The sequence below is a fragment of the Felis catus genome, chromosome D4 (genome assembly GCF_018350175.1).
Source record: "Felis catus isolate Fca126 chromosome D4, F.catus_Fca126_mat1.0, whole genome shotgun sequence".
NCBI lineage: Eukaryota > Metazoa > Chordata > Mammalia > Carnivora > Felidae > Felis > Felis catus.
Window position 1 is genome coordinate 42,191,780 of NC_058380.1, and position 13,778 is coordinate 42,205,557.

A 13,778-nucleotide genomic window follows, 5' to 3' on the forward strand; every position below is an offset into this window, starting at 1 on the left:
AATGAAATAAAAATTTCATATAATAATAGTTCTTACTATGTGTAATAAAGGTAAAATATAATAAAGTATGTATCAAATATGAATTTCATAATATTTAAATAAAACAAATCAAAAACAAAATTTAAGAGCAATTTATTTTTTTTTATTTTTTAATTTTTTTTTATCCTTTAAGAAATTTATTTTTTTTTTTAATTTTTTTTTTCAACGTTTATTTATTTTTGGGACAGAGAGAGACAGAGCATGAACAGGGGAGGGGCAGAGAGAGAGAGGGAGACACAGAATCGGAAGAGGCTCCAGGTTCCGAGCCATCAGCCCAGAGCCCGACGAGGGGCTCGAACTCACGGACCGCGAGATCGTGACCTGGCTGAAGTCGGACACTTAACCGACTGCGCCACCCAGGCGCCCCTCCTTTAAGAAATTTAATATGCAGTTTTAGAAACAAGTAAAATATTTCATTGCAGTTAACTTGGGGATACCCAGTAGAACATTTAGGACATACTGGGATAGACAAAAGCACCATTGAGGAAGTGTCTTACCAGTGTCTTGACCAGTGCCCATAAACAGAGGAAACAACCCAAAAGGAAATATCATTTGGCTTTTTTCCCACCATGAACATACTACCAAGCTACCACCTGTGGCCCTTATTTTTTTTATTTTATTTTTTTATTTTTTTATGTTTATTTATTTTTTATATGAAATTTATTGACAAATTGGTTTCCATACAACAACCAGTGCTCATCCCAAAAGGTGCCCTCCTCAATACCCATCACCCACCCTCTCCTCCCTCCCACCCCCCATCAACCCTCAGTTTGTTCTCAGTTTTTAAGAGTCTAATTTAAGAGCAATTTAATGTGTCTGCTTCTTTCATAATTCTATTCCTTTGGCATAGTTTTTTTGCTAAGAATTTATGCTTACATTTTTGATATTTTCTATTGTATTCTATCCCAGTTTTTAAAAATGCTGATTGTGATGACTAAATTGATTTAATGACCCATTACTCGATTGCAATCTGTAGTTTGAAAAATACTGCTTGGGAGAAATTCTTGCTCATCTGTATCAGGAGACATGTTTAAGAGTGTTTATAGCAGCATTGTTTGTATACCCCTTTTCCCAAAATGGGAAGCAGCTGAAATATACACTGACAAGAGATAGATAAATATATTATAGTATATTTATATAATAGAATAATACTATACACCAAGGTAATTGAATTGCAGCTACACCTATCAATATGGATGAATTTGGGAACATATGTTGAGCAAAAAATAGCAAATCACAGAATATGTGTAGTATGATTTAATTTGTATAAAGTTCAAAAGTAAGGTAAACTGTATAATATATAAAATAGGGATATTTATGTCTCCAAACTATAAAGAAAGGCCAGACAAGGATAAAAACCAAAATTGTAAGACAGTGCTTTGTCCTGAAGGCTATAGAAATGTCAGAGGATCGGGGGACCTACAGAGGACTTCAAAGGCAATGGTAGAGTTGTATGTCTTAATTGAGTGGTTGTGGATACAAGGCTGCTGTTTTTACTCTGCTCTTAATACCTTTATATATATTTATCACAGATTATTTTTGTATGTATCCAGTATTTAAAATTTTTTTAATTTGATGTAAAGTAAAATCAACAGTTAACATTACAGCTTAAAAAATAGGGATATAGTAGATACCCTCACTTCATTCCTAAGACTTACCCCATTTTTCATCCTATCCTTGAACCTCACCCTAAGTTTCAGTTCATCCTCATGTCATTTGGAGCATATTTAATAAGGAGCAAATATGGGAGTACAAAATAAATTGGTAATTAAGGATCAGATGAGCATCAGTGATAGATAAGAGATGGAATGAAGGTCAGGGGTTTCTAGTGAGCATACCAGTTAATAACAGAACAGCATGTTGTATCTTGATGTGTCTTCTTGGTTGATAGGCAGATGGGGCTTTGGGAAAAGGTACTGTTAAGAATGACCTGGAGGTTTTCAAAAAGTGTGTAAGCATGTAATGGATGCTTAATAAATGTTAGTTGAAAAAAATGAACAAAAGTTGGCTTGACGAAGGTTGAAGAAGTATAGAAAGAGATAGTATAAGGATATGGATTTCAGTTTTACCATGTTAGTTTAAGGTTCCAGCAGATAATCCAACTGGAGGTATTATATAAAAAGTTGCAAATGTGGCATTAGTGATTGGGAGAGAGTCAAAGCTGCATTGTAGATTAGTTATTCTCTCAGACAGAGATGAGACAAAAAGCCAAGAGTGGGTAAATTTTCTGAGAGGAAAACTGTAGAAGTAAGAGGGGAAATTAAGAATTGAGTCATGGACACATCCTGTGATTACATGTTATTTAGATATCTCTGGCAGGTAAAAAGGACATTCAGTTAAAAATTATGGCAGTTTGAATATTCTGAATTATTTTCCTACACAGCAAGATATCTTTGGTACGAAAACAGACTTATTTATGCCTTCACAAATCTGTAATTGTTTCTTTAAAAAATGTTTTCTTCGAAATCATACTCAAATAAGAGGGTAATTCTTATCTTAGTTACATACACTTTTTCTTTGATTGGAATGTTGTATAAAATTTTGTTTTCCTTCTGTTTTGCATCTAAATCCCAAAAATTTACTTTCTGACTGTGGCTTAACATTTGGTATCCAGTTTGTATGTGTCCTTCATCTTAAACTAATAAACAGATACCATACTTGCACTGTTTACTTGAATATTGATGGGCATGTCACCAGAAATAAGAGTTGTGAAAGTAGACATTATTATGAAAGCTAGTTAATCCTAATATTATCAGTCAAAATCTAAAACTTTGTAAATAAAATAATTTTTTCTTAGAAGTACCAACTCACCAATAATTGTGATTTTTTTTCCATAGAGAGAAACAGGACTAAAAAAGGAAATAAATGACCTTGTAAAACGGAAGATTGCAGTTGATGAAGAAAACGTTTTCTTAAGGAAAGAATTCAGCAACTTGCAGAAGAAATTTAAAGATAAAAGTCAGGAAGCTAAGGTGTGTTGGCTTCTACATAGTTTTACAGTACTCTTACTTTGAAGTCCTACTTTAAGCTTTGTCAGCCTTTGTGGCACAGAAAGTGACAAGCTTGGAGGAAAAATTGCCTTAGGCCCTGCTGTACCATACAGTTTTCTCACATGCAAAAACTGAGAAAGATGCTTTAAAGATAAGACTCCAAGCTTTATAACTTTCAGATAAATAGTTAATGATGGAAATGGAGCTAAGAAAGTAGGAGTGTGAATATGTGGCTTCTTGTAATTAGATTCTGATGGGACTGGCATTATTAATTGATAAAACCCAGGTCTGGGAGGATATGTCTGTGTGGGTCTCAAAAATAGCTGGGGACAGCATCAAAGGCAGCTTGATCAATTAATGGGCTCTTTGCAAATGTGTACTCATCAAAGCTGTCATCCAGTGAAAAAATATGACCCATCCACCTGCATGAAAAGAGGCCAATAAAAGTATACAGGTGACCTTGGCCATCAAATATAGAAGAAGCTGCTGTGAGGGTAAAACTGCACAGTTTATATTTGCTGATTAGTTCTCGCCTTTTTTTGTTGTTGTTTGTTTTGTTTTGTTTATCGGCCCTTGTGGTACTGTTCTACAGGACACTAAGGAGTGTGTACAGAATAAGGAAGAGCAAAACAGACTGGTTATAAAAACTCTGGAGGAGGAAAATGAGAAATTAAGTACCCGCTGCGCTGACCTGCTAAATGACCTGGAGAAACTGAGGAAGCAAGAAGCACATTGGAGAAAAGAAAAATATAGCATTGATGCAAAAATAAAGGTAGGCAATGAGAATGGAGGGAATAAGAATAATGCCGTTATTTTGGATCTAACTTCTTATAGGAAGTTTATTACATGTGATTTTCTTTAAATAACAAGTTATATATTCAAATCCACCAGTGGGGACCAGCATTAATTTATATTCCTTCACTTAAGACCCACAGCTTTTTAAAAATTGATGTTGCAAAGCAGGAAACTGACTTCAAATAGTTATCTAAAATGTAATCATTAAAAAATAAAGGCTATAGCATTTTGAAATAAAACATGTTTTGGAAAAACATATTTAGAATCATGAGGTTTGACATTTTTCAGCTAGAGCTTAAATTTATAAATATAGCTAGAATTCATTACAATAGAGTTTTAAGAATGTATTTTCCAGGTCTTTTAAAAAATAAAATGTGAAAAAAGCATAAAACAGTTGAAAAATACTCATGTGTGTTTTAAAGATGATGCTTTCCTTTGACTTAAAAGGGCCTTATTCATAGTAAAATTTTATTTTCATAGAAGATGAAAGGTACAGTCAATCTTCATAATAGTCTGATATCTTTTTTCATCAGTATTTTTCAAAATAGTACTTTTTTGTGGCTTTCTCTTTGTTTTGAGAATATTTTTGTTAATTTTTTTCCCATCAAATTTCAGGTTTCTCATAGACTTTATTGAAAAGGCTAGAAACAAATTTTCATGCTAGTAAATATGATAGTGCCTCTATGTATGCACACATAAAAAGAATATATAACATAAGCACACATACACATACATATATACATATATATGGCTATTAAAGCATACTAAGTATGGATATGTGTGTGTGATTATTTTAGAGGTGAAGGGATGTCTATTTCTGAGTGTGTGAATCAATTTGTTGCACATATTTAAGAAAACACATTAAATCTATTAGTGTACCATCAGGGAATGACTGAGCCATTGAGAAAATTGAATTCTGGTGCATTTTCTTTCTCAATTTTTATATCAGTTTCTGCTTCCCTGCATCCTTTAAGCTGTGTGGTAGTGCGATAAGGCTAAGTGGCACTTGTGTTAAATTCATGGGTACATGATTATTTGATGATACTCTTCGAATCATTGATGACTGTTTTCCACTTAAATAGTTCATTCTGTGATTGGCTGTGAATTTTGGTTCTGTGACTTTTTTTTTTTAATTGTAGGTTTGGTCTTATTAACTTGTAGACATTTTTTACTCTGGATAGTAATACTTTTATATATATATATATTACAAATATATATATATATTACAAATATATATATATTACAAATACTTTCTGTTCCATGACTCTTGAATAAGGTGAATTGGACTTTGAAAAGTTTGTGAATTTGGAAGAGTCTATTTTATTATTTTCTTCTTTAATATTTTCTAATGTTTTTGCATTAGGAATCTTAGATGCTAAACCTTTCCCTACCCTAAAGTCTGTAATCTACTTAGAATTTATTTTGGGATATGTTGTTTCACACCATTTATTTAATAGTTAATTGATTTGTGATTCAATCTCTCTCATATCTCAAAGTTTCCGTGTGTGTATTGGTTTGTTTCTGGAAATCTTATTATTCTCATGGTTTTAGATATTGTGGTTTTGTAATTTGACTCATTATTTGGCAGGGAAGTCTTCTTTATTCTTATTTTTGTAAGTCCCAAGCCCTGTATGTGCTTCTTCACTGTCTTATAATGTTTAAGAACGATTTTATTAGTTTTACTGAAAAATTCTGTTAGGAAGTAGATTGGAATCACACTTAATTTATGAATTAATCTTGGGAGAATTGTGACCCTAACATTCATGTATGTGGAATAAGATATTACATTCTTAAAATGGCACTGTCCACTGTTATTCAATTAATTAATAGCTACTAATATTGTCAAATTGTATAAGGGTAAGTAATATTTTAAATTATATTTTAACTGATTATTTCGGGAAGACAAGACTGTTACTGATTTATTTTATCTTAACCTTCTTTTCAACAATTTTTTTTCAAATTATTTTATTCTAAAAATTTGTACATTTTCTAGATTTTTCTAAGTTACATAATTACATTGCACATTAAGAACACTTTGAATCTTTCTTTCCTTTCTAAAATATTGATTGGCATATTATTCACATTTAATCCATTTAAAGTTCACAGTCCAAGTGCAGTTTTTAGTTTGTGCAGAGTTGTGCAACTATTATCATAATTACTTTTAGAACATTTTCATCATTTCTTAAAGAAACCCTGTAGCCTTTAGCAATCACTCTGAATTTACCCCCTTTTCTTTGCAACCCTTGATAGCCAGTAAGCTGCTTTTTTTCTCAATATATTTTCTGTTCTAAAATTTCATATAAATGAAATCATAGTGTCTTTTGTGACTGAGTTCTTCTACTTAGAATAATGTTTTCAGTGTTTATCCATGTTGTAGCATGTTTATCAGTACCACATTCCTTTCTTTGTTGAATAATATTCTATTACATAGATATCCTACATTTTATTTCCTTACCATTAGTAGATAGACATTTGTGTTCTGAATAATGCTGCTATGACTATTTGTGTACAGGATTTCATGTATACATACATGTATTTTTCTTTCTCTTAGGTACATACCAAAGAGTGAGAATACTGGGTCATATTGTAACTGCTTTTAAGTTTTTGAGGAACTTAAGGAACCTGTTTCAAAAACAGGTGCACCACTTTACATTGTGAACAGCAATGTATGAGAGTTCTGATTTATTTTTGTGCTCATCAATACTTGTTATTGCCTGTCTTTTTGATTATAGTCATTTCTCTGGATGTTAAGTGATATCTCATTGTGCTTTTCATTTGCGTTTCCCTGATGGCTAATGATGTTGAGCATCTTTGGATGTGGTATTGGCTATTTGTCTGTTTTTGAAGAAATGCATATATATTCTGCATACAAATCTCTTTTGTGTATTCTTCTGGATACAAGTCTCTTTTTTGGCTGTATATTTTGAAACTATTTTTTTAATTCTTGGTGTTGTTTTTCCTTTATTAATGGTGTTTTTAAGCATAAATGTTTTACATTTTGATGATATTTATCTACCCTTTTTTTTTTGTTACCTATGCTTTGGTGAGAAATCATTGCCTAGTCTAAGATCAAGAAGATGGAAACCTATGTTTTCTTCTTCGAGTTTTATAGTTTTATATCTTGCATTTAATTCTTTGATCCATTTTTAGTTCATTTTTGAATGTGATGTTTGATAGGAATCCAGCTTCATTCTTTTGTTATTCAGTTATCCCAGTACCATTTGTTGAAAAAAACCTAGTCTTCCCCTCACTGCATCTGTTTGGGCATCTTTATTGAGTATCATGGGACTGTAAATAGAAGGATTTTTTTTCTTAGACCTCAATTCTGTTCCTTTGATTTATACATTTATCCTCATGTCTATGCTACACTATTGATTATTATAGATTTGTAATAGATTTTGCAATTGGGATATGTGTCTCATCCAAATTTTTTCTTCTTTTTTCAATATTAGCTATTCTGGGTCTCTTGCATTTCCATATGGATTTTAGAAACATCTTTTCCATTCTTACAAGAAAAGCAAGCTGGGTTTATTTTGATAGAGATTGCATTGAATTAGAAGATCAATTTAGCAAATACCACTATCTTAGGATACTTTATCTTCTAATCAATCAGTGTGGGGTGTTTCATTATTTTAGGTCTACTTTAATTTTTTTCAATAATGTTTTGTGGTTTTCAGAGTATAATTTTGCACTTCTTTGGGTACATATATTCCTAAAAATTTAATTAATTTTTATGCTATTTTAAGTGGAACTGTTTCTTCATTTCCTTTTTGGGTGGTTTATTCCTACTGTAGAGATCTGTAATTAATTTTATATAGTGGTCTTATATCCTGCCACCCTGCTTTATCAAGCAGGTTGATTCTTTGGGGTTTTCTATATGTAAGATTATGTCATTTATAAGCAGAGATAATTTTACTTCTTCTTTTCCAATCTGGTGCCTTTTGTCTCATTTTATTGCCCATTCATTACCCTGCTAGAATCTCTCATATAAAGTTGAATAGAAAAAAAAGAGTAGACATCTATGTCTTGTTCCATATCTCATTGGTAAAGGAACCGCTCTTTCGCCCTTAAGTATGATAATTGATGTTTGCTCTGAAGTTTTGTTGATAAACTTTATCAGATTGAGGAAGTTTCTTTTGGTTCATAGTTGTTGAATGTTTTTGTCTTTTATCATGAAGAGGTGTTGGATTCTGGTGAATGCTTTTTCTGTATCTATTGAAATAATATTGTGGTTTTTGTTTTTTATTCTGTTGGTATGATATATTACTTGAATTTTGGATGTTAAACCAACTTTACATTGCTGGGATATTTTTGCCTTTATCTGACTTTGGTATCAAGTCAGATCTTTGGCATCTACTGGCCTTGTAGAATAAATTAGAAAATATTTTCTCCTCATGTTTTGGAAGAGTTTGAAAAGAATGGGTATTCATTTAAAAAAAATACTTCGTTCACCAGTTAAAGCCATCTGGCACTAGAATTTTTTATTTTGGGTAGTTTTGATAACTGATTAATAAACCTTTTCAGTTATCATAGGTCTGTTGAGATTTTCTATTTCTTCTTGAGTTAGTTTAGGTGATCTGTGTCTTTCTAGGTACGTAGGTTATCTAATTTGCTGATGTACAATTGCTTACAGTATTCTCTAATAATCCTTTTTTTATTTCTGTACTAGTGTCCTTACTTTCATTTTTGATTTTAGTTACTTACACCTTTTCTCTTTTTTCTTTGTCATTCTAACTAAAGGTTTGTTAATTTTTTTTAATGTTTATTTTTGAGAGAGAGAGACAGAGTGGGGGAGGGGCAGAGAGAGAGGGAGACACAGAATCTGAAACAGGCTCCAGGCTCTGAGCTGTCAGCACAGAGCCCCATGCAGGGCTCAAACTCATGAACTGAACCATAAGATCATGACCTGAGCCCAAGTTGGATGCTTAACGGACTGAGCCACCCAGGCTCCCCTAAAGGTTTGTTAATTTTGTTGCTATTTACAAAGAGTCAGATTTTGCTTTAATTGATTATTGTTTTGCTAGCCCCTTTTTAAAAACTTTCCATATTAATCTTTATCATTTCCTTTCTATTCTCTTTGGTTTTACTTTGCTATTTTAATTTGTTTTCTATTTCTTCAAGGTGTAAAATTAGATTCTTAATTTGAGGTATGTTTTCTTTTTTAATGTTGACATTTATAGCTATAAATTTCCCCCAGTACTACCTTTGCTGCATCTTGTAATTATTAGTATTTATGTGTTGTTTTCATTCATCTCTGAATATTTTCTAATTTTCTTCTGATCTCTTCTTTCACCTATTTGTTGTTTATGATTAGTTTGTCTAATTTCCACATATTAGATTTTTCTTTTGGTTTTTCTTCTTTTAGTGACTTTTAACTCCAATCCGCTATGGTTGGACAAGGTACTTTGTATAATTGTAATGTTTTTAAATTGATTAAGCATTGTTTTATGTCCTAACATTTGGCCTGATACGGCAGATATTCCATGTGTACTTGAGAAAAATATATAATCTGCTATTTTGGAGTAAAGTATTCCATATACATCTATTAGGACTACTTAGTTTATAGTGTTCTTCAGCCCTCTTCATCCTTGTTGACCTTCTGTCTAAATGTTGTATTCATTATTTAAAGTGGAGTATTGAATTCTTCAGCTATTATTATAAAACTGTATTTCTCCCTTCAATTCTATAATTGTTTATATATTTAAGGGCTTGGTTGTTTGGTACGTGTACATTTATAGTTATTATATCTTCTTGATGAATTGACTCTTTAATCAATATATAAGCTCTTTTTTCCCTTTTGTGACAGTTTTTGACATAAAGTATATTTTGTTTGGTATTATTTTATCTGTTCCAGCTCTTTTCGGTTATTGTTTTCAGAGAATATCTTTTCCATTCTTTCATTTTCAGTCTATTTGTGTCTTTGTATCTGAAATCAGTGTCTCTCTTTTTTTTCAATTCCAGTATAATTAACATCCAGTATTGTATTAGTTTGACATGTACAATATAGTGATTCAGAAATTCTGTACATTACTCAGTGCTCATCATGATAAGTATACTCTTAATCCCTTCACCTGTTTCACCCATCCCCATCTATGGTCACCATCAATTTGTTCTCCAAAAGTGCCTGTTTTTTTGTCTTTTTTTTTTCCCCTTGTTCCTGTTTTTGTCCCTTAAATTTACATTTGAATGAAATTGTATGACATTTATCTTTCTCTGACTGACTTATTTAAAGTGAGTCTTTTTTGGGGCACCTGGGTGGCTTAGTCGGTTAAGCATCTGACTTCAGCTCTTGTCATGATCTCGCAGTTCTTGAGTTTGAGCTCTGTTTTCGGCTCTGTCCTGACAGCTCAGACCCTGGAGTCTGCGTTGGATTCTGTGTCTCCCCCACTCTCTCTGTCCCTTCCCTGCTTGTGCTCTCTCTCTCTCGCTCACTCGCTCAAAAATACATAAGTAAACGTTTAAAAAAAGGATCTCTAAAATGTGACAAGCCACTCTCTCTTACTTTCAAGATTCTTTTTTGGGGAGCTGAATTCCAAAAGATTGATAATAATTTATCTCAGTGTGGGTCTCTTTTCTCTTGATCATTCTTGGAGTTTGTTGTGGCTGGCCTTTGGATTTGTGGTGCATGTATTTCATCAAAATTGGGAAGTTTATGGCCATTTTTTCTTCACATGTTATTTCTGCTTCCTCTTGTCTCTTCGCTTTCTGAGACTCCCATAATGTGTATGTCTTTCTTGTTAATGGTGTCCACAGTTTTCATAGGTTCTGTTCACTGTTCTTCATGTTCTTTTTGCTGCTCAGATTCAATAATCTTCCTTTTTTCATCATCTAATTTGCTGATTCTTTCTTCAGCCTGCTCTGTGTCTGTTGTTGGGCACTCTGGAGAATGATTCATTTTTGTTATTTTACTTTTTCACTCCAGCATTTATGTTTACTTCCCTTTAATAATTTTTTTCTTTACTGATATTCTTTTGGTTTATACATTGTTTTCCTGGTTTACTGTAGATTTTTTTTCTTGTTTTTTTCCTTAGTATATTTAAGACATTTTAAAGTTTTTGCCTTGTAAATCTGATATCTGGGGTTCCTCAGGAATGGTTTGTGTTAATTTGTATGTTCCTTTGTTTAGGCCATACTTACCTCGTTTTTCTTGTATGCCTTGTGATGTTTTGTTGTTGTTGAAAGTGGAGCATTTGAGTATGATAATGTGGTAATTCTGGAAGCCAGATTCTATCCCTTATTGAAGTGTTTTGCTTTTTTAACTGTCAAAGGTTATTTAGGTAATCTCCAAATCTGTATTTCTAAGAGTCTGTTCCTTGTTGTGTAAGCTCACTGAGGTTTCTATCCTTAAGCTTTTGTTCACCTCATGTGGTGTCACAGGTTTCCTTGACGCCAGGAGCCAAAACAAACAGAACACAAGGAAAAGGAAAAACCCAAACAAACACAGTACACACATCCACAGCCACAAAACAAATCCCTCTCCCGGTCTTTGTATTGACTCCATACTGAGAAAGTCTTTCAATACTTATCCATACTTGCACTGAGCTCAGAGGTCAGCCCAGGGTGAAACTTTGGGTCTTAATCAAAGACTTTTCTGTCTTTTCATGTCTTTTCTGAGCATGCATCTTTCTCTGAGCCTATGTGTGGTTTTCTAAACTTTCCAAGATGAATGAGTATTTTTGAATGTCTTAATGTCTCAAAGAATCTCCCACAGCTTTTGCTTCCATGCCTTGGGCATTCTGTTGTGTATCTGAACCAATAATCTTTTACTGTACACATCTGTGTTTTGTTAGTTTACCTTGTGGTATATTTGAGCCATATCCTATTTTTCAGTCTGTGTTACCAGGTAGGTTAAACAAGACATAATCACTTTGCATCATTCCTTCAGGTAGCCCTCAGATAAATTAGATACACATAGTAATTTGCTAGTGAAGTCTGTTCTGCTTCCTTCTGAACCAAGGACCAGTATCTCCTACTCGGAACATGGGCTACTGTCATTCTAAGAATATAACTGCTTTAAGATTCCCAGGCTTTAAAGTGGTCAACTTATTGGAGACAGTGTGGAGAAGGGCAAATGAAAACTCCATAAATCTTTTGTCCTATTTTTAAGTTGCTTTTATTTTTGGCTCAGCGTTTTTTTGGTTGCTGTAAATATTTGAATGTTATTTTTCTAACATTAGTTCTGAGAGTTTCTGCTTGTTTTTTCATATTTCTGCCAGGGCAAGAGTGCTTGGAGCTGCCTACTCTGCCATTTTCTTGATGTCACTCGTCACCTTCATTTTTTTTTTTAATTAAAAAAATTTTTTTTATGATTATTTATTTTTGAAAGAGAGAGACAGAGCATGAGTGGGGGAGGGTCAGAGAGAGGGACACACAAAATCTGAAGCAGATTCCAGGGTCCAAACTGTCAGCACAGAGCCCAATGCAGGGTTCGAACTTGCAAACCACGAAATCATGACCTGAGCTGAAGTTGGACACTTAACTGACTGAGCCACCCAGACGCCTCTTGTCACCTTCATTTTGAAATGATAGCTTTACTATATATATGATTCTGTGTTAGCAGTTTTTTTTTTCGTTTGAGCACTTTGAATATGTTATCTCACTGTCTCTGACATCTATTGTTTCTGAAGAAGAGTCAGTTGTTAATCTTACTGAGGTCTCTTGAAAATGAGGAGTGGTTTTTCTCTTATGGTTTCTAAGATTTTTTCTTGGTTTTGGCTGTCAGTATTTTTACTATGATATGTCTGTGGATTTCTGCATGTACAGTCCATGGAGGTTTTGTGCTTCTTGGATGTTACATTAATTTTTTTCATCATTGTTTGGTAGTTTTCAGTCATTATTTCTTTGAATATTTTTTCTGTTTCTTTATTCTCTTACCTCTCCTTCTGGTAGTTTCATTATGCTCTGTTGGTGTACTTAATAGTGTTCCACATTTTTCTGGGGCTGTTGACTATTATTACTCTTTTTTCTTGATTTATCTTCAAGTGTTTTCTTATTTTTGCCATCTCCTATTGAATATTCAGCTTCTCTTGTGAACTTTTTGATGCTCTTCATTTTGGTTGTTTTGCTTTTTAGCATCAGAAATTCCAGTTGGATGTTTAAAAATAACCTATATCACTTTATGGTGTTTTTTATTAGGTGAGACTTTGTCATGTTTTTGAAGCATGGTTTTCTTTAGTAATTTTTTATTGACTGCTTCTTCTCTATGTATGGATGACACTTTCCTCTTTTTACATGTTGTAATTTTTGTTGGAAAATGGACATTTAAAATTGTATAGTAGAGCAGTTTTGGATACTGATTCCTCATTACCCCATCCTCATTGTAAAATGTAAAATATTTTTAATATCTATTTTTGATTTTTAAAATTGTTTCATTTTTTAAATACTTAAATTTTTAAATCTAATTTTAAATTTATATATCTGGCATATGGATGGTTCTAACTCTTGGTTGTTATAAACAGTGCTGGTATAAACATGGGTATGCCAATACGTCTTCAAGATCCTGCTTTCTATTCTTTTGAATTTATATACCAAGAAATATTGCTGGATTATATACTAGATACCTTTTTAATGTTTTGAGCAGTTACCACCCTCCCAGCCAACCATACAGGTTACATCATTTATAGTCCCCCCAGTAGCGCACAAAGATTTCTGCTTACTCGTATCCATGCCAGTGATCTTTCTTTTTTCTCTCTCCCTCCCTCCCTCCCTCCCTCTCTCTCTTTCTCTCTCTCTCATTGCTGTTTTTTGTAATAAATGGAAATTTAAGAAGTACTCAGAGTGCTTTCTTGGCCGAAAGCCATTATTTTTACCTTTAAAAGATTGCTTCAGCTACCGTGGGGTAATATGTGAAGTATGAGAGCATGGCTAGAGTAGAGGAGTGCAGGGTAGAGTAGAGTGCCTAAAGCCTGGTGCTCACTTCTGCAAATAATCAATGTGTAGTGTTTATGTGGGTAT

General features: G+C 33.0%; 1 protein-coding gene across 4 annotated transcripts in view; it reads left to right on the plus strand.

Annotated features, from left to right (window-relative positions):
- The window catches only part of CNTLN (centlein), a 311,923-nt gene that overhangs the window by 98,255 nt on the left and 199,890 nt on the right, over positions 1-13,778 (plus strand). For all 4 annotated transcript variants that reach the window (XM_045043687.1, XM_011288695.4, XM_019816024.3 and 1 more), the window contains exons 4-5: positions 2,877-3,011; positions 3,622-3,801. In XM_045043687.1, the coding sequence (XP_044899622.1) occupies positions 2,877-3,011; positions 3,622-3,801 (315 nt within the window). The remainder of the gene's footprint in view (positions 1-2,876; positions 3,012-3,621; positions 3,802-13,778) is intronic.